This window comes from Crassostrea angulata, chromosome 2, assembly GCF_025612915.1.
Source record: "Crassostrea angulata isolate pt1a10 chromosome 2, ASM2561291v2, whole genome shotgun sequence".
NCBI lineage: Eukaryota > Metazoa > Mollusca > Bivalvia > Ostreida > Ostreidae > Magallana > Magallana angulata.
The window spans coordinates 39,941,905-39,962,930 of record NC_069112.1 but is presented as its reverse complement, the minus strand read 5'-3'; the positions used below and the strand labels follow the sequence as shown (position 1 = coordinate 39,962,930).

General features: G+C 32.3%; 2 protein-coding genes across 2 annotated transcripts; one reads left to right on the top strand and one right to left on the bottom strand.

The window, feature by feature from the left end:
- The first annotated feature begins 384 nt into the window (after positions 1-384).
- On the top strand, positions 385-2,458 carry LOC128174322 (IgGFc-binding protein-like). Its single transcript, XM_052839897.1, has one exon. The coding sequence runs from the start codon at positions 385-387 to the stop codon at positions 1,585-1,587; it is 1,203 nt and encodes a 400-aa protein (XP_052695857.1). The 3' UTR covers positions 1,588-2,458.
- Positions 2,459-15,656: 13,198 nt separating this feature from the next.
- Positions 15,657-17,887, bottom strand: LOC128174321 (uncharacterized). Its single transcript, XM_052839896.1, has 3 exons — positions 17,835-17,887; positions 15,997-16,587; positions 15,657-15,786 (listed from the first exon to the last, which is right to left on the bottom strand). The coding sequence occupies exons 1-2, from the start codon at positions 17,885-17,887 to the stop codon at positions 16,020-16,022; spliced, it is 621 nt and encodes a 206-aa protein (XP_052695856.1). The 3' UTR covers positions 15,657-15,786; positions 15,997-16,019.
- Positions 17,888-21,026: the final 3,139 nt, after the last annotated feature.

Here is a 21,026-nt window from a genome sequence, read left to right as displayed (position 1 = left end):
TATCAATCATCTAAGAATATGAGTTAAAGTTTCTATGTTATAACACTGTACAAGCCAAAAGTATCTCTTATGCCAAAATTGTTTTAAGAAAGAATGTCAGAAAAATATAATTGATGATGAGAGGCACATATACTATCGAGCACAAATATTTATACATTGTTTTAATTTTTTTTCAAAAATTATATATAAATAAAAACGAAAGAAATCATTGTTAATATTATTTGAAAGAATATAATTCTTTTTGGATCTACTATTTCCTGATCAATCAAATACAATCACTTTTTCTTACTGATGAATTTCAAATTAACCTATTTTGTACATGTATATAATATTATTTTCCATTCCATTGCAGAACATGAGAAAACTGGTTTTATCGTTTTGTTTATGGCACATATAGACATTCCCATGAAGGATATTTACTTTTCATCCAAGAAAGGTGCATTCCTGAATATAACAACATCGTCACGTCTAGACCATTCCCTTAAACAACAGATAGATAAAATGATTACCGTACCTTCGAGTCATCGTATTATCATTCCATCTGCAATTGAACTGGAAAGCTTTAGGAAAGAAGTGAAGTCAATTTTCATCGAAACGTTTGATGATGTGTTTGTCGTTAGTCATGACCATCTTCCTGATACTATTGGAAGCACTGCAATTGTTCCACTACATAAAATGGCAACCCATTACGTTGTAATATCGACAGAGCCAACATCAAAGAAGAAGAGTCAGTTTGCTATAGCTGCTCTTAAAAATAACACGTCAGTTTCAATAACTTTTAAGATGAAACGAAACATTTTTTTGTATATCGATGGAAAGTCATTTTTGAATGGCGATGTATACAATTTAACACTTGATCGATTTGAAACATATCAGATTTCCCATGAAACGGATTTGACAGGAACAGTTATTGAATCGTCTGTACCTATCGCAGTTTTTTCGGGAAATACTTGTAATAGGCTTGAAAATATTGGCGCCTGTGATCATCTTATTCAACAAATAATTCCAACTAGAGAATTAGACAAAACATACATAGTACCCCCAAATACAAACGATCGAAGAACAAAGGTTCGTATAACAGCGACAGAAAGCAGCAACATAATGTACACAGTTAATGGAATAACTCAAACAGTAACAATTAATAAATTGGATTCTTTCGACACGATTCTATCCAGTAGACGAGCGTGTGTGATTGAATCAAAGACACCTATAACTGTCACCAGTTTTGGTTTACGCTCTAGCAAATCTACAATGGGCGATCCTTCCATGACGGTTGTTCCGGGGATAAATCAATACATTGATTACTACAAAACAGTGGTACCATCCGGTTTCAGTTTTAACTATGTAACTATTATGATAAAACAATCTTTAAAAGATTCTATCCGAATTAACAACACATTGACAAACGGAAGCAATATTGTATTTGAAGAAAATGTATCATTTATGAACTTAACATACAACGTGAGGTCTATTAGAGTACCGGAGGGTGAAATTTCTGTGTCTACAACTTGTGGGGAACATTTTGGACTCATGTTTTCGGGAGTTAAAACTTATGCTGCATATGGTTTTAGTGCGATACTGCTGTAGAACCTGAAATATTTGGTTCAGATTGGGTCTATTTAAATTAACACCATGAGGTACATATAGTAAGGGGATTGGGAGGCTTTATAACATTTTTTCTCAAACTTTTACTTGTTTGCCATTTTGTAAAACAATGGATGGTAATCAATCCATGTTTTTTAAAAGATTACCCGACAAGACATGAGTTTCATGTGTTTAAAAAGACATTAAGATTAATAATTAAGCGGATTATAGCGGGAAACAATTAGCGGTGTTCGTGTCAGCCGATTCATTTTTAATAATGATTTTCACAGACAACACTCGATGCAAATTGTTAAATATTTAGTGTTACAAAGTAAAACCTCGAAATAATAACTTTTCGAGACTAACGGCAAAAGAAGGCATCGCGAGAATGTTAGATGTACAAGTGTAACATTGTTTGTTGAAAGAAAATTTTTTACCTGTACATAGTTTATAAATCTGTACATAGGTCATAACTCATCCTTAGAATTATTATGATCCTGTTATGCATGACAGAAATGAAAGTTATTATCATGAGATTGATTTTGGTCAAATTTAGGCTTTTATGTCAGAAGTTTTTTTTTTTATTATGATTACAGTGTGTTTTGGTAGAGAGAAAGTTGTAAGTGCATTTTTAATGGGTTTTTTTCTAGATTTTGAATATTAAAAATTCTAAAAATCCGTGTAGGACAAGAAAAACAACTGGAATGATATTTTTACTCAGTATTCATGTACCAACAGGTATCAGAAAACTAACAGACATAAGAAACATTTCAAACCAAGCAGTTGATTATTGATTAGGCAATTGTACTTTAACATAAATATGAGATTATATATCCATAAAATTGAAATTGTTTTACCGTTCCGACATTGAAACACGTGTGGGTTTTTTTTTTCCTAGAACGGTAGCTATTTTGTTAGAATTTCATATAGATCAAATACAAAACATTATAGTTTGTTAAAATATTGTTGCTATTGTTTTTGTTATTGTTGTATCTGTTTAAAAAAAAAAATGAAAAGTATAATCCTTAAATGTTTACTTTTAAATGTAACTTCATTATGATGCCAAGCATGTTGAAAAAAAAAACAAACTTAAACACATTATTTTTTTCAATATGTTTTATCAAATATGAGCATTTGTTCCTTAAAAATTACAAAAATATTGATCGAAATAATTGCCGTTTTATCCGTATAGCAAAATTTAAAAGTATTGGCCACTATAGCGTATTTCACTACGAGTAGGATCTATATATTATAGCAATGCAATTGATTGAGGATCATACTACAAAGTAAAGTACTTTTAGATTCATATTTAATACAATAGTTTGTTAAAGTGTTGTTTAATTGTGTGTTGTTCTCGTTTTTCTAAGGATTCTAACATGTATATCAATATTTTTCTTTGACATCCCCTTTTAGAATGGGATTTCAATATCATGTCACGATTATAGTTAAAATCTAAAATAATTAGGTTTTTTTTCCTAAATTTCTTTTTTTTTAATGATTCTTAAATGGAATACAAAAACATCTATCACTTACACGTTACAAAAATATATATTGTTTGAGATTTAAATTGCTTTTTAACAGTATCGCACCTAAAAAAGGCAATACATGTAACAACGCATTTTCCTTCTAAGTAGTTCTCAATATGGATATGCAAGTAAGGGTTGTTACACGGCTTGACAAGGGCGCGCTTTGCGCGCCCAAGGCAACGGTGTAGCAACCATTTTGTCGCATGGTCTTTGTTTCTAGATTGAGTAATCAAACTTATCTGGGTTTGATTGGTAAGGACCGTATCAGATAAACTGTCAACAAGGTTCTGAATTATATTCACTTTTCCCCCCAAAAAGTGATATAATGGAAATTTAACTTTATTTTGTTTATTCATTGCACTTGTACAGTTAAATTAAATAAATCACTGTTAAATGTTTTTAAATTTAATTTTTACTTAAACAGTTTGTCTGCTATACATTCTTTGAAAACGATCCTATAGATTACTTTAGTGATTGGTCCAATGATTTATCAATTAACACCTTCCATTTAAAAAGATGCGCTGGCATCAGTGATATATCATGGACAATTAAATGGAAATTTGCGATCATTAGAGTGGAACCATGCGACAGTCAATTTAAAATAATGATGCACAAAAAATACTCTAAAATAAAACAGGTTCAAACTTGTTACTCACATTCTGAATCTAGAATTATTAGATTTTTTTCCTTTTAAAAATTATAAGTAACCCCCAAAAAACTAAACTGGTATGTTTCTATGTCTGTTTTACTTATGGTTCTTTGACCGCTCATCCTTTTATAATCAAGCAATTCACTGTTAATTTGAGTGACTTTTACCAGGTGTGTTATTCCACCTTAAGTAGAAAAAAATATATGCATGCTAAATATTATAGTTTGTCAAAGTGTCGAACGTCTTGGTATTATTGTTCTTTTTGTTGTTATTGTTATTGTTGTTATTGTTGTTGCTGTTATATTGTTGGGTTTTTTGTTGGTTTTTTTTTTAGATTTTTTAAATTTAGATGATTTTTATCATACTATAAATGCTTCGATTAAAATAAGATTACATTGTATCATCTGGTGAGTTTCGGGGAAATATAAACTAATTTGGATCTACATTCATTTTCATGTTTTACCGGTTTCAATTTACAAATATTATTTACTTTGAAGCATCCTTAAAAGCCATGGGTTTTATGACCATTCTATTTCCACAAACAAATTGAATAAGGACTCTCTTTGATAAAAATCTCCAATTAAAAATGAACATTAGTGTGTTACTTGTTTAATAATATTTTGAATCACGAATTAGTGCATTTCTTTTTTTTGAAAATAATACATGTTGCTGTTGTTAAAATAAAATGAAATATATATATTTAAGTCAATTTTATTTCCCAGGTAGAATATCTTTAGATACATAAGAAATACTACAATTCGCCAATGTGTTGTTTGTGTATGTGTGTGCTGTTGTCGCAAAAATCGTTAATACTTTGGCATAAAAACATTTTTGGCAAAACTGTTTTGCATGCAAATAAAATGGGCGATGCAAATGTATTTAACTCCGAGTCTGTGCTCCCAATATTGAAGGAAAATTGGGAGGGGGGGGGGGCAACTTCGGTATCTCGTATTATTTTCTGTGCTTGAAAAATAATCCCTGTTGAAATAAGATAAGAATCAAATACAAAAGTTTAAAGTCGATTATACAGATAGGCCATTGACCACAAAACCCTCTTACATATAAAAGGAAGTTATTCAAAACTGTCATCTAAATGTCATACAATAAATATTAAAAGCTTCTCTTGTGCCTGCTTTTGTAAACAATTCACTTATAAATCTTGTATATGGATACTGCATCTGCATGATATATGACTAACAGTTTCGGTTATAGTAATTACAAATTCCCATTGTGTCGATAACAACAAAATGTGACAACAAGCAAGTACAACCCATTTTTTCCTGTGACAAAATTTATCATATGGACTATATTTTATTGGTTTATAACGCTCGTACAAATTTATGTGCGGCAAAAAGTTAACGTAATATGTTGTTATTTACTCTAAACAACGTTTCTAACTTATAGTAAAACAAAAAAAAAATGTTTGCTTTAAATAATGTTGTTGTGGATTTTATGTACAATAAAAGAACTTTAGAAAATGACATTTATTTTTTACTTTTCATTTAAGGTTCTCCGATCCTCAGCCTCAAAGAATTTTTTTTCATCATAAGAATGATATTATTCTTTCCACCTTTATAAATGAAATGATATAAAATGAATGTTTTTAGAGGGTATCCATGCATTTTACAAAGTAATTGCAAATTCGCCTATGATGGATATATTTGTATAATGGAAAAAAGAAACAAGTTGAGTCTTACAAAAAGTTCGGTGCATCGATGGCAAGATGTATATAAGTGGGAAAGCTCCGTAAATCCACTACGCCAAGCATATAATGTGACTGGTGGTTATACTAGGAGTAGAATACTAAATTAAACTTGTCTGTATAAAAGTCAGATTTATTGTACAAATAAAAGAAATCCGGATAATTTAGAGTTATCGAACTTTGCCGAGGATCGGAGATAGTTAATACTGGTACTCTATTTGCGTAAAACAATACTAATTTGACAATACATGTTAACTTGAAGGAAAACATAAGGATGACGTCAGCTAGATACAGAAGAACATCAATGTTTTCGCAATGTGATCGCAACTTTGAATATTTATTACGTGTCTCACTGCAGTCCGTCTATTCAAGAAAGTTCATTTTTGAAATTAATCCTTTGCTGTAAGATTCGCTGTTTATATTTTAAAACAATTTCGTATTAATACCGTAATATAAAGGGTTACATTGTTATTTCATAAGATTATAGATTTCCAACATGGTACGTTTTATTGACAATACACAGATAATAATGAATTTAAATAAATGAAGACAAAAGCATGTGAAATATTTTGAAATTTATCTTTGTATTGTAAATAATGTTGACTGCTTACATTTTTTTTATTTCAGTGTAGCAAGCTTTACCTTCAACACTGAAACTACTCTTCACATGGATTACAAAGTCCTCTTTGGCTCTATCTTAAGTACAGTTTTGAAGATTTGATCATTAAAGACCCACACTTTATTAAATTGAAAATGATTAACACTTGTGGGAAATACCAAATCGTTTTGATCTGTGTTGTTTTAAGTTAAAAAATAAACCATATTTGCTCTCAATGTTTTCGGTGCTGACCAGGTGAAAATTATTATTAAAAAATCAATTTCTTGTGTCTATGTGGAGTTGAATCTTTGCTCTAGTAGTTTTGGTGAATTGATTGTCATTAGGGTGCAACACACAGTTTTATATGTAAGGTTATAAGGATGTTTTTAAATGAGGGACAAGCAAAACTGACCCCTATAAAAATAAATTGTAAAAACATGTGACATATATATCTATATATATCACTAGAAAGATGAAATTGTGAATTTTGTGAATATTTAAAAATAATGCACATGTAACTTAATACAAGAATTTATTTGGCACTCATAACATGAGGAAAATTTACAAAAGGATGCCTCTAAATTCAGTACATTCATGTATTTTAGACTCCCCTAACAACAAATTGCAAATACATCAGCCATTTTAATTTGTGTGCATTTTCAAAGTAAGTCCTAAGGAATCGTTTTATAGTATGTTCATGGTACATTCATCAGCTTTTTAAAGAGTTACATTACCTGCTAATAAATTCATGAAATTCTGCACGCGTAAAATCAGGATGTTTTTGGAGTTACCTCCCTTTATTTTAGAGTCTCACAAAACTAATTTAAGAAATTTTTCTACATACTCTTTTCATGTATTCGAAAGATAAACCTTTAAATTATGCAGTTGAGAATTTAATGTGGACAAGTGTGCTATTAATCATAGTTAGTTCCCCTTTATATGTTAATTACGTTTTAGTATTTTCTGGAAATGTTTGATTTTTCGTATCTGGATCCGAAAATACATATAGTGTATGTTTAGTGCTGCCATGCGAATGGTGAAACTTCGTATTTGTGGAACATTGTCTGCATATCATCATTACTGTTCTTCTGTGCAACTACATTGTTATAGGTATGTTTGCGACTACAACTTTTGTATAATTGCATAATATCTAGGTTGTTAGATTTCCTGTATATTGTATCTTTATGTTTTGGCACATACCCTTTTCCCGCCATATCCAAATGTTATCATCAACCTGAATAATCGGATTATCTTTCACCACTGATTAGTAATTATATGAAAGGAACTACAACATATCCATGGTTACAAGTATGGGCTTACATACCACAGGCATAGCACTGGAGTATTTGAAAATTAAAGATTTTATTTAAAAAACCATAAAGACACGCTTTACTTACTTGTATGTTTATCTTTGTTATTTTGTTGTTTTAATTGTTTTGTTTTTTATGTCTCATTAGACTCAAAAACAACTGTATCATCATCCCTAATAACTAAAGAAAAAATAAAGATGCATTTTTCTGAGGATTACTCCCTGGATAAAAACGTTTTCACCTTCATTGCTTACATACACCATCTCACTAAACTACACCATCTCACTAAACTTTACCTTAAGATGACGAAAATGAAATACAATAAGACATGTCTGAGGTTGGTAACTTAATGAACGTACACTGTATATAGACCGATGTCAGTTATCATCAATACACACAAACGCCAACACGTACCCGCTGCTCCTAGGATGCAAGCATATTGTTAACATATGAGTGCAGATGTCTGTTAAAGAAATGAACGAAACTCCTTTTTTGTCAATATGCCACCGAAAATGTTTCGTGCTTAGGGTTGTGGTTGTTGGTTTGGTGTCCTGTAATTAATAATTTAGTCGATATAAGGTAATGATGTTTATTCCTCAAAGATCTAGCATAAAGTCAATTATAAACAAATGATAAAAATGATAACAAAGAAAACAGAGTACTTAACAAAGCGTCTTTACAAAATGTGATTAGAGATGCAACCTAAAAAGGACCACAATAAAAATAAGTCTTTGCATACTCTAACACAATTGTAACATATACACATGCTAAGTGAATATTGACCACATTAAATCTGTGTTTTATAAGTACATATTTATATAAAATAAATAAGGGGAAAATGAACTAAAATGGAGAGATCGCTTGGCTATGATGAAGACCATAATTATTGAAAATTCAACTATATTTATTTACATGTAGTAGTAAGCTACAAACCTATTTTTAGCGCGAGTACACATGTACTCGGCTATATTGACGAGCCGAAATAAAAATGTAAAGTGGGGTAAAGTGAAATATAGATCTTTAGTTCAAATAAAAGAAAGCGTAGATAAAAATAAACATGTTATACACTTACATTATAAATCATGAACGATCGATTGGAATCATATAATGAAGCACGCATTCTCCTAGCGAAATAGATTTGTAAAACCCGCATTTCCTCTTGGGCGGAAGTGTAAACAATGATTAGATTTAGAACCAATCACGTGGTAATTCCGGAGACGCGTTAGCAATATTATCAAAGTGAAAAGCGGGGGATAGTAATAATTGATAAGTAAGAAAATCAAAAATGAATCAAATAACAAAATATTAAGAACAGATGGAAAAATGATTATGAACATAAAATGATTGAGAAAATAAACATACAAGTTAATATTCCTGACTAACAATAATTTCATATCATAGCATGTAATATACATGTATATACATGTAATTTCAAGACATTATAAAATTCATTGACAGTAAAAGTAGAATGTTTTACCCTTTAAAAAGAAAAAGAGTTGTAATTAAAATGCATATAAAAATGTATATGAAATAATGTCCTACCTGTAATTGATAAATAAGTAAATGTTTATTCCACGAAGATCCAGCATAAAGTGACGCGCTGGGATCTTGGGATAAAAATCGACCGAGTCCAGGTGATGTACATTACAGGTTAATTACTGATTGTATCAAGGCTTCCTTTGCGAGGGCCTCTTGACAAAAAGAAAGGCATAGCGTGGGTACAGACAAAAGGGCCTAATCCGATGACCTGACACTAATTGAGTAGATCAAACATCAAAAGAAGTGTCTTATTGATAAGTGATTTGTTACGTAAAATTTGTTTTACCTTAACAAGATAGATATTTCGCTCATCGCCGTGATAAGTGTGAATATTTACGAAGCAGATTATCAAGTGATAGAAAATATTTCCTTGCGGCGAAATGGGGTTTATAGTGACAAAAAGATATTAGTTACTTTTTATGCAGTTTGTTCCAGAAATAGTTTGAAACACAATTCAGTATAAAGATATAATATGTAGAAAATAGGACAATTTTCTATATTAGAATATTTCTGATTAAAGCTAAAATATGAAGAAAATAGGAAAATTTTCTATGTTAAAATATTTCTGATAAGGGGTCAAATGTACTTTATGATAATTCCCTCCTGGTTCGGAAATTTTTTGTTCTCAAAAATAAAAGTTATGGTAGCGGGTAAAAAAATGGGGGGGGGGGGGGTAATGACATGGTGAATAAGCTAGGTATCTAGTTAAATGAATTAATGTTTGCATACAGAATGATACAAGAGATGTTTGTAAAACACTTATGCCCCGCTCCCTTGGAAACAAACAGAAACTGCAAGTAACTGGAATTTCTTTAAGTCCAAGGACCATAACTCTGTCGATAATTGCTCTATCATACCCAATATCAAACTTAACCTAGATGTTCTCATAATAAACCTGTATACCAAATTTCATTTCAATATCTTCATACTCTGCGAAGAAAATGAACGGAAACTGCAAATAACTGGAATTTTTCTACGTCCAAGGGCCATAACTCTGTTGAAAATTACTCGATCGTACCCAATATCGAACTTGTCCTAGATATTAATATGATACACCTGAATACTAAATTTCATTCCAATATGTTCATCCTCTGTGAAGAAAATGAAGGGAAACTGCAAATGACTGGAATTTTTCTAAGCCCAAGGGCCATAACTCGAAAATTGCTCGATCGTACCCAATATCGAACTTGACCTAGATATTATCATGATTAACCTGAATACCAAGTTGTATTTCAATATGTTCATCCTCTGCGAAGAAAATGAACGGAAACTGTCGGTGGACCGACCGACAGACCGACCGACCGACCGACAGACACCAGCAAAGCAATATGCCCTCCCTTCTTCTTGGCTATATAAAAATAACTACACAAGTACCCTACAATGTAAAAGTTGTACAACAAATGGTGCAAGAAAAACACTTCAGGGTGTACACTATTTTAAGGGAATACATACACACTTTTACACTGGAAGTATTGTGTTCCAAGATTCTTTCCCATAAAAATTATTGAATCAATTTGAAATTCTGAATGGGAGTCGAATATAACAAGAAGCATGTTGTGCAGGTGGGTGTTATATTGATTGGAGTTTGTATGCTTTGAAAGGTGAAAGGTGAAATTTTGACTGAATTGTGTGTGTGTTTGTTTTGAATGATTGGATTAATTGGGATTATCGATGGTCAAAGTTGGGTATGCAGGTTGTCAGAGCAAACAGGATGAAGCATGCAGTCAGTACAAGTTGTGAGTTAAGGGTTTAGTGTGGTGGTTTAAGGTTGCTAGTGAGTACAGAAAATGTGCACAGGTCATGTATGAGTAAAAATGAGGTAATGTATTAGTAAAAATGTAAGTATGCTCAAGAACATGCAATTAATTCATTCAAAACATTGCAGGTGAATAGGAAAGTGTTGTGTAGTCCCGGTGACCTAGGGAAGGAAGTGAGGTAGATTAGGGGAAAAAAAAGGTCAGGTATTCATTGTTAATATTAATACAGTAAAATAACCGTAACAATTTTTGAGCAATATATTCAAATATTAACAATGATACATGATGGGTGGCTTAGGGAGCAAAGTTAGAGGTAGGATTGTAGGAAAGGACGGTCAGAGAATAGGACTTGCAACAATTTAAATTCATTTGTAAAAACATGCAAGCTCTGGTTAAACATTATAACCGGATGTGTTTAGAGAAGAATGGGATGCCTGCTTATTAGCATTGTTAAGGTTTCGTAAAGGAGTGTTGAAATTGGGTTTGTAAGCATGATAGTAGACTGCATTTTGGTGTTCGATAAAGTGCAGTGTTAGTGACTGTATCTGTTAGGTTAAGATAAGTATTTGTTAATTGTGATTTTAAAGGTACTAATGTATTTTTTTGTGTTATGTGGATGCAAAATGACTTTATGTGTTTTAAATTTGGAACAAAAAGTAATTGTATAAAGGGGAAGAATGTCTTGGAAAACAAGACTTACCACCTTGAACACAGTCTTTTGTGTAGTTGTAAAGTTTGTAATGGTCACTGTTGTCTTGGAGAATGGTACCACTGTTGCAGTGATTGGAAGACGCAGTGTATTCTGCCAAAGTTATTCTGGAGGTCGTTGCCATGGTTGCTGGGCTGGTTATTGTGGAGACTGCTACCAGTGTTGTTGTGGAGGTCATTGCCATGGTTTCTGGGTTGGCTACTACCGGGATTTTTGTTGCGCTGCTGCCTTGGTGCTGCCCCAGTTGTTGTTGGTCCTGCTGTCAGAGTTGTTTGTCGAGACCCATGTCCTGGTTGGTCTCTTTCAGTCTCTGGAGGAACTCATTCTCTCAGTATTAGTTGGTCCTAGTAATAGGTCCTGGAGCTTGCTTGTTGACTCTTCAAAGGGATGAACCGATTGTCACGAAAAATGTTTCGTGCTTAGGGTTGGGTTATTAAGGTTGGTTTTCTGTAATTGATAAATTGAGTCGATATACAGTAAATGTTTATTCCACGAAGATCCAGCATAAAGTGACGCGCTGGGATCTTGGGACAAAAATCAAGGTCAGGTACATTACAGGTTAATTACTTATTGTATCAATAAAAGTAAGAAAGTCTTCCCTTGCGAGGGCCTCTGGACAAAAAGATAATCAGAGCGTGGGTACAGACAAAAGGGGCTTAATCCGATGACCTGACACTAATTGAGGAGATCAAACATCAAAAGAAGTGTCTACAGTCATTTCATGCATATCTTTTACAATTCAATGCTATGCTATGGTATGCGATTTTAATGATATGCTATGAGATTTGTATGCTATGCTATGAGATTTGTATGCTATGCTATGAGAAATTGAAATGAAGGGCTTAATGATATGGTATGCTATGCTATGCTATGGTATGCTATGAGATTTGAACAAAAACGCCTCCATACACAGAAGAGTTCCACACATTTCGAAGTAAAATAATAAGAAGCCAAAGTTTACCACAAATCTATCATGTAAACATTTATTTTTTCAAATAAAAACATTTAAAACCGAGTTAAAATAACGTTGTATGCTATGCTATGGTATGCTATGGTATGATATGACGAATGCGATTCTATGAGATTGTATGCTATGGTATGAGATTCCAGTGCTATGCTATGAGATTCCAATGTTATGCTATGAGATTTCAATGCTATGCTATGCTATGGTGTATGTTGTAAAAGATATGCTTGAACTGACTGTAATTGATAAGTGATTTGTTACGTACAATTTGGTTTACCTTAACGAGATAGATATTTCGGTCATCGCAGTGATAAGTGTGAATATTTACGAAGCAGATTATCAAGTGATAGAAAATATTTCCTTGCGGCGAAATGGGTTTTATACACTGCTGCTATCGTGAAAGTTGACAAAACTATCCTATCCTATATCCTGTATCCTGCATCCTATCTTGCAAAAAAGCTCTATCCTATCCTATCCTATCCCATACCTTCAAAATATAGGAATGCAAGTTAAATGAAACGAAATTTAAGAATAAAATGATTTTAAACAGTGGGACGGACAACTTCGGAATGGACATTTTCCGGCGTTGCACCTTTTTCCGCTTAAGCTATCTTAGTGATTTTTTGTTAAAAAGGTTGAGTTTTTCCTTCTAAAACAATTATGAAATAAATAAAAGGAGCATTACTAGATAGTTTTTTTTATATTCAGCTTTTAAATTCCCTCCCCATGGGAAAAAATGTGATAAAAAAACTCATGAAAAACCCCATGTAAACCCCATTGGGTTTTCTTTAAAAAACCCAAATACTAAATGGTTTTTTTTTTTTCACCCATATTTTTCTTATTGAGCAATCAAGGGTTTCTTTTTACCCCACTTTTAAAATAGGTACAAAAACCCCATATTATATTCTGATCATTTTGATTTCAAAAAGGTTAAGCACAACCTCTTTAATCATAATTCTACTTTTCATCCACCTCATTAAGCTTTACTAAATTACTTGATAGTGTGATGTTCATTCTCAGCTGTTTAATCAAAATCATGAACATAATTGATAAAAAGTGAACAACCTTTCATTAATCTTGCTGAAGTTGTGCTAGTCCTTCGTGTGTGTGTATTTTTTTTTAAACTACATGTATCTTAGACTGTAACTCTTGCTATACTATGCATGTGCGACCAATTTTCCAAATATGCTATAATAATCTCTGGGATATAATAGCTCAAATGGGTTGTAAAAATACAGGGCAAAAATTGTAAATCCGCAATAAAATGCATAAATGAAACAACTTTTTTTAAACTACTATTTTATAGACCTTTCGGTAGATCAAAACTTCTTCAGTACCAATCTCATGAATCTGAGTAACCATTGTTTTTTTTTCGGGGGGGGGGGGGGTTGCTTACAAACAGTTGTTGTATTGTGGTGTTTATTCAGAGATTTTATTACAACATTTTTATCGATTCTTTTCATTTTTTGCACTGTAAAATTACACCCCATCTGGGATATTATACGGTTTTCTGTAGTGGCATCCCGTTTGGCAACCTGGTCTGGATAGCCCACAAACGGCACAGCGTCGTAATTCATAACCTCTGTCTTTCACTTCAGCATGGCTATAGATATCGTTGATTCGCGTAATACATGTCACCATAGAAAGTTATCAACTTTTGTAATGTATGAAACAAAATAGACCTCAGCTCGAAGCTCATAATGTTTTGGAATCGATGTGAAGCATGCTGTTATTAAAAGCTTTCTTAAATTCACTTGACTTAAGCGCATTGTTGATCAAGAAAAATGGTGTAGAAAATAAAATTCAGGTCCGAATTTTAACGATTTATAGCCGGTTACCCCCCTTCCCCGAAAAAATCAAAAGACAAAAAGTTATTGATTAATTTAAAAGTTGATTAAGAATGATGACGGAATGCTTACAGTAATAGGTGGTACTAAGAAATACACTATCTAAATTTTGATATCGTGCATGATTGGGTGGTGGTGGGGTTACAATGCTCCCTTTATTAGACAATGACTTACTGAAAGAAACTAATAGAAACAGACTACATTTGATATGGTCAAATAACTGGCCCCGATTTTTGACAAATTTGTATATACTGTGATATGATATCAAAATCAATAATATTGATGCTACCGAGATGTCTATCACATTATGTTAATTATGAGCCACCACTGTACAGTGTGAATCTCCATCATTTCATCTATGATGTAACTAAACTGGGCTATATAATCAAACAAGCAAAAATATTATAACTTTATCTTCAAAATTTGCTTTCGAGTACAGAACAAATGTTTGATCAAGTAAACTATATTATATACATTTGAGTTAAAAATTCTGCTTGAGCACTTTTGCATGCACTTGATGTTTCTCAATCAAAATTTAAAATTATAAAAAAACACCCATATTTTGTTAAAAAACATTATACCAAAATAAGACAATATTCAAGACGTCATTACTATCATATTATGCCGTCACTGAAGTGATAACTTTTTACATACTTTTTACCCCCCTAAAAAATGCTGCATGCATTATGATGACATTAATTGAATGAGATTCAATTATTAAGAGGACCTCTACTAGAGCCATTTATAAACATAACCTTTTTTATTTACTTTTTGATACAAAATTAGCCACATAAATCAAAGAAACACTTTCAACCTTTCATATACATTTGCTTTATTTAATGGCTTATTTCCTCAAAACAGCAGTTTATAATACTGTGTAATCAGTTTGAATTCATTGGCCTGAGTTTCTTGATCATTAAAAAATCTTTAGGTACATGTTGCAATATATTTATGATTTATTAAGGGGCAAGTGTGTACCAGAAAACCCTTGAAAATAAGCTCCTCTAAATTTCTATGATTACACAGTACAATAAATTTAAAAAGCTAAGATAAAGAATCAAATGAACACAAATAAATGCAATAACTGTTCAATTCCAGCTTGTTGGAGCATGTATGTTATAAATATATTGAAAAGCACATATAACATTTTTAATATAATAATATTGCATGCATTTTTTTCATGACAATTTCAAATATAACATATGATAATAGAATTTTGGAGCGGACTATTGCCGCACCCGAATTAGAACTCCCAATAAAAGTACAAATCAAACTTTTAAAAAAGCTTTGGAGTGGACTATGGCTGCTCCGAATAAACACTCCAATTACTCCAAACAAATAACAATTTCAAATCAAACAAATTTGAAATTTTGGAGCGGACGTTTGCCGCACTCGAATTAACACTCCCAATAAAAATTAAATTCAAATCTATTAAACATATTAAAAAGTTTTGGAGCGGAATATTACTGCACCCGAATTAACACTCTTTCACCATTTCAAACTCGACATTTACATTGAATCTCAGATGCTGACTTTTGTCACTTAAACCAACAATTCCATCAAGTAAATTAAGGTCTTATTCTTTGTCTCACTGTTCGAATCTGTAAAAAAGTACCTAAAAATAGATATAAAATAAATTTATACAACTTACGAGAGAGAGACACACAGACTAAAACTTTGAAATTTATTTAAAAGGTTTTCCTTTAAGACTTGTTTCCAAATGTTTTCACTAACGATATATATCACCAAAGTTTTACAGCTAAGGAAACTCTTACAAGAATAGTTTACATAATTTGCTATTGATCACTTACTGTTGACTCCTGTGTCAGACTTGTCATGTGTCTGTAGATGGCTTCCGCCACAGCTGAGGGACCATTTCCTCAGTGGGAACCAGCCTCAGATGCTCCCTGAAGGCACTCAGCGTTGTTATGTTGGGTTGGTGATATTGAAACTGTCCATGTAAGTGGCCAGTCCACCAGTTTTTCTCCTCTGGAGACATACTCCCACTCTTCTCCCACTTCCGAGGGTCTGCTTCCATGCTGCTAAATGCTTTCCTCCCCTTCTCTGGCATGGTTCCAATTGGCAGAGGTTCGCCTCTGAAAGCCCCTGCCAGGTTGGTTATGTCCACACACTTGTAGTCTGACCGCTCCATTGGCCACTCTTTGTAGAATAGCTTGACCTCCTCCTCCACCAGTTTGAACTTGAAGATGTGGGGGGAATTGTGGCCGGACAACTGGACTGGGGATTCCAAGGCAAGGCCCCTGTAGTCCCAAATGTTCTCCAGGAATGTTGTCGTTGGTTCCGGATGGTACAACTGGTGGATTTCAGCATGAAGATGGTCCAGGGTTTTGATGGCCTGTTGCCAATTTGGATGGACATGCGAGGAAATAGCTGGTCCACATCTTTATGGGTATGTCCTACCATCAAAAAGGACAATTTAACCTGCAGCAATAAACAAGTGGAACATGTGAATTATTTTTTTTTAAAAGAAGATATGAAAATTGTGTGCTTAATTTTCCATACCATTTGTCATGACTTTATTGATATTATACGGTATACTATAACTATGACAATTTTATTCATAAACTGAAACAGTGATGGAAGTTATTCCCAGTTATGTGTAATTAATAATCCATTATTTAAATATTTATCGAACGAATTCATCTTTAAGTGGTGGAAACTGTCCATTGCTTAATTATTTTCAAAACTTACAGTTAGCTAGCACATATAAACAATTGAATGAGATTGTTTAAGGACATTATTTACATCTACCGAGTGTGGGACGCCTCTATTTCTTACGGAAACTTTATGGTTAATTCATAGTTCCAAAGAAACAGCAAGACTGAAATCTACATGTCCCTTTATCCATAGGTCAAAATCAACAGCGGCTGAAATTGACATGACTGAAATTTACATGCTCCTTTTATCAATTTTAAATTCATTATTTTTTTCAATGCGTTTTTTTCCTAACTTTTCTCCTGTGATTTCAAGATTTCAAGTTGATGATTTAGTTTAAAAAATATATTTAATGGAGACAACAATAGGTTTTCCTTTTTTTCTCCCCCAAAACCAAGGACTAAAAGATTCACCTACGCTGCAAAGTAAAGGCATGTTTAAGTAGGCGGGGCTTATTTTATTGAACTTCGAGCTCAAAAAAAAATTAATCATATCGAAGTCGTTTAAAACTTGCAGGAATAAATAATGCTTTTGGTAGGGTGTTCTGTTTGTTTTTTTTTTTGTTTTCTTTTGATTTTTGGGTTTTTTTTATTTGGTTTTTGGTTTTGTTTTGTTTTGTTTTGTTTTGTTTTGTTTTGTTTTGTTTTGTTTTGTTTTGTTTTTTTTTTTGTTTTTTTTTGGGAGGGGGGGTATATCGAGACAATTAAATATGTATGCTTTCACGGTGCATAATATGTTGTAAATAACGCTTTTTAATGGAAATATAAATATACCTTTTCACGGTAACTGCGCACCGCTATTTTGCAGGGCAAAATGACATATTTTGGTAAACAAAAAAGGAGGGACATTACATTGATTGTTTCATTGATGTTCTTTCAACATCTTTGTCAAAGTATATCAATTTGCTCTACAAGAGATAAGTACTGCAATTATCGTAAAAGGGGTCAATCATTTTTTGGTTCTGATACGCTACCTCTCGACATTTGATGGTGTCTCTGACAACAACTGTATAAAAGAAGCAGGCATGGTTACGGCTAATGGCAAATACGAAGAGCTTTTTTCTTCGTTTTATCTTTTAACATCAACTAATTTCTTAAATTGAAAAGATACTTTAAGAATTCGTTAATTATGTCTATGACTTGCACACACAAGTATTATAGGTGATTTTTAGTAGCTTAATACGAGTTAGAGACCGAGGATGTATAGTTTACACAGACCACGTGTAAATAAAGTTGAAGTGGTGCATACTGGCTGTAGTTCCAATGAAACGAACATTTTGTATAATATTGAGCTAGAAATAGTTTTATCAGTTTTGGATGTAAATGTAAAATTCAGCATGGAGAAGAAAAAAATGTATCTAGAGTCATTCTATCTGTAGAAAATAGCTTTGTTGTTTTCACCCGTGAATTTGAAAAGACCAATATTATCGGTGTTTTATACTTCTTGGTTATTGTGTAAAATAATTTTAATGTGATATTGAAAATAACAGAGACATTAATGTTATGACCATTTTGTCTTTTTCTGGTTTATTTTCCAGTATAATTTCAATCACAATGAACAGAAAAAATCAAAATCTACAGCTGACTACGGCTCGTAAAAGGAATTTTTTCTGCTACATTTCTTTTATCATGTCTTATGTCTGAGGCCTGTAATATGTAAGCTGTTCGCCTAATCACAGTTCAGATCATTTTTCACATCTGTATACGGACGCATTCTACATAGCTACACAAATTGTAATGCATTCCGTAGTGACAAAAAGTAATGTGCTTCTTCCATTGCATTAGATCAAACTACGAAAGAAACAACAGTTTACCTCCTTTTTGTCCAAAATCAATTGCTCAAACCATTTTGCTGTATGATTTTTTTAAGTATTGTAAACTGATTCTCCTGTTTAGATACCTTTCTGTATCTACCAGAGTTTTCTTAAAGAGGAGGGAACGTTATATCAAAGGTTTACTATGTGTACTTGTAGCGAAACAAATATGGATTTTAAGTAAATTTGAAATTGTAATAAAAGGATTTTTTTTTTAAATCTTAAACTTATGTACATCTTTTTATAGCCATTATAAAAATGGAATATGTTAAAATTGAAAGACGTTATAGCTCGTTCGAAAAAAGAATGAATTTCAGGTCATTGGCAGTTTGGAAAAGATTGGAAACCACAACTTTCGGTTTGGAGTTATTCTCATTATCTTTTTAAATTTTAGGGGCATTCATTTTCAGACAAATGCTCTGAAATGGTGGATAGCAAATGATTTAAAGATAAAAAACTTTAATATTGACAATTTGGACGTTGTCCTCTGATTTTTGTGTTTTAGTTTAGTCAATGCACAAAAAAAAAGTTGTGCATAATTTTGGGGTTTTCAGTTGAGACCATATAAAGGGGGATGGTCCCTTAAAGAAGTGAAACAAATAAACGCCTGGAAAGTCTTTGCTTTATAACTAAAAAAACGGTAAATATTTCGATAATGCTCCCGCTGGAAAAGTTAATCGTTTTTACCATATCAATTTAATTGTTATATAGTATTGGTTGGATAGTGCGTAATAAGAGAGTGAAAAGTTTGACGTAAAAAAATGTAAATCCGCATTCAATTTGCTAAAAAGCAATAACCCCCTGTGTGTAATACTGTTCTAAGGTCGCAATTAATTCTTTTCTTGTTTTTATTGGATAATACAAATTTATCAAGAATGCTATTTTAGTACCCCGCGCTTTTATCACAACTCATTTTTGGATTTGTCATCCTCTTATGAAAAATGAGAACAAAATAAGGGAGGATTTAATCAAATAGAATTGATAAGTCTTTGATTTTCTTTTGTTAATTAAGCACAGAAACAGAATGAAATGAACATTTGACTATAAACATACAATAACTGCAACATTTTTAAACTTAAGCTTTGTGTAAAATATTTAGTATTTACTCATTCCCCACACGTGGCCGTGGAGAGTTATCGCGCGTTGATCGACTGGAACTATTTGTAGTTATTTTGTAGACTACCTTTAGGTAGAAACACGCGAAGTGTTTTTGTGTCGCCGTCAGACATCAATGATTAAGCACTATATATTAATTTTCCTCTTTTAGTTTATTAAAAAAACCCACCAAAGATCTTTATATTTCTGTATTTTCACTCAGTTAACATTTCACCTGCGATGCTAATACGTGCGACGACAGGCAGTAGCATGATCTGAAATAACAAAAATTGATATACATAGTTAGAATATAAATAAAGACTAAATTTAAAGTATAAATTCTGTTTACAATTTACAATTACCAATGATAAAAACATTGATTCGTGTAACAAACACATCATGCTCCAGATTTGCACATTTTAGATTTTTACGGAACTTCATTTTCTTGATATATATTTATAATAAAATAGAAGAAAAATATAAACAAACAAAAACAAGGAAGCTGTGTCGAATTTGTAACCCAATTATCAGAACTACGTCGTGGGAATCGTTGCAATTCCTACATTGATTGAGCAATATGGTTTTTTTTCATGGAACAACGAAGCAATGTAGTACTATTTTGTTCAAAAATATGAAGTAATGATATTGCAGGTGCATATATTTACAATCTGTTTTTGAAACAAGAGGTTGCTAGTATCTTCTGACAGATATTTTTGCTGCTGACCATACTGTTGACATGAATAAATATTATTTTTATTATTATTATTATTATTATTATTATTATTATTATTATTTTAAATTTGTTGACATTTACACAAGTTTGGCACTTGACATATTTTCAACCATCAGTTTCAAATTGGTATTGTATGGTGATGTCCTTTCTGAGTGCTCTGAAATAAATATGAATGCAACTAGAAGTATTTTTGCATGTTGGTAATTCATTGAAACTACCTAAATCTTTCATAAATGTAGAACAGAGTTCGATATCTAATAAATAGATCATAAACACCATGAATGGATAAAAAATGTTTTGAAGTCCCATCATCTAGCAATAGATATTTAAGGAGACCGGGTCTAATTATACCCCCGCTCCGAAGGAGAGGGGGTATACTGTTTTACCCTTGTGTGTCTGTCTGTCTGTCCGTCTGTCTGTCCGCCCGTAACAAAAATTTCTGTCGCATTTATCTCAGCAACTATTTATCGCAGATGCTTGAAATTTTTACACAGTGTTTGTTAAGGCATGCCATATCGTAGGAT

Bases quoted from the DNA above. Each gene is read 5' to 3' on its own strand.
- LOC128174322 (XM_052839897.1), top strand. From the start codon at position 385: ATGGCACATATAGACATTCCCATGAAGGATATTTACTTTTCATCCAAG.
- LOC128174321 (XM_052839896.1), bottom strand. From the start codon at position 17,887: ATGCCTGCTTCTTTTATACAGTTGTTGTCAGAGACACCATCAAATGTC. The intron at 16,588-17,834 runs GTAGCGTATCAG...ATACCCATAAAG, and splicing joins ACACCATCAAATGTCGAGAG to ATGTGGACCAGCTATTTCCT.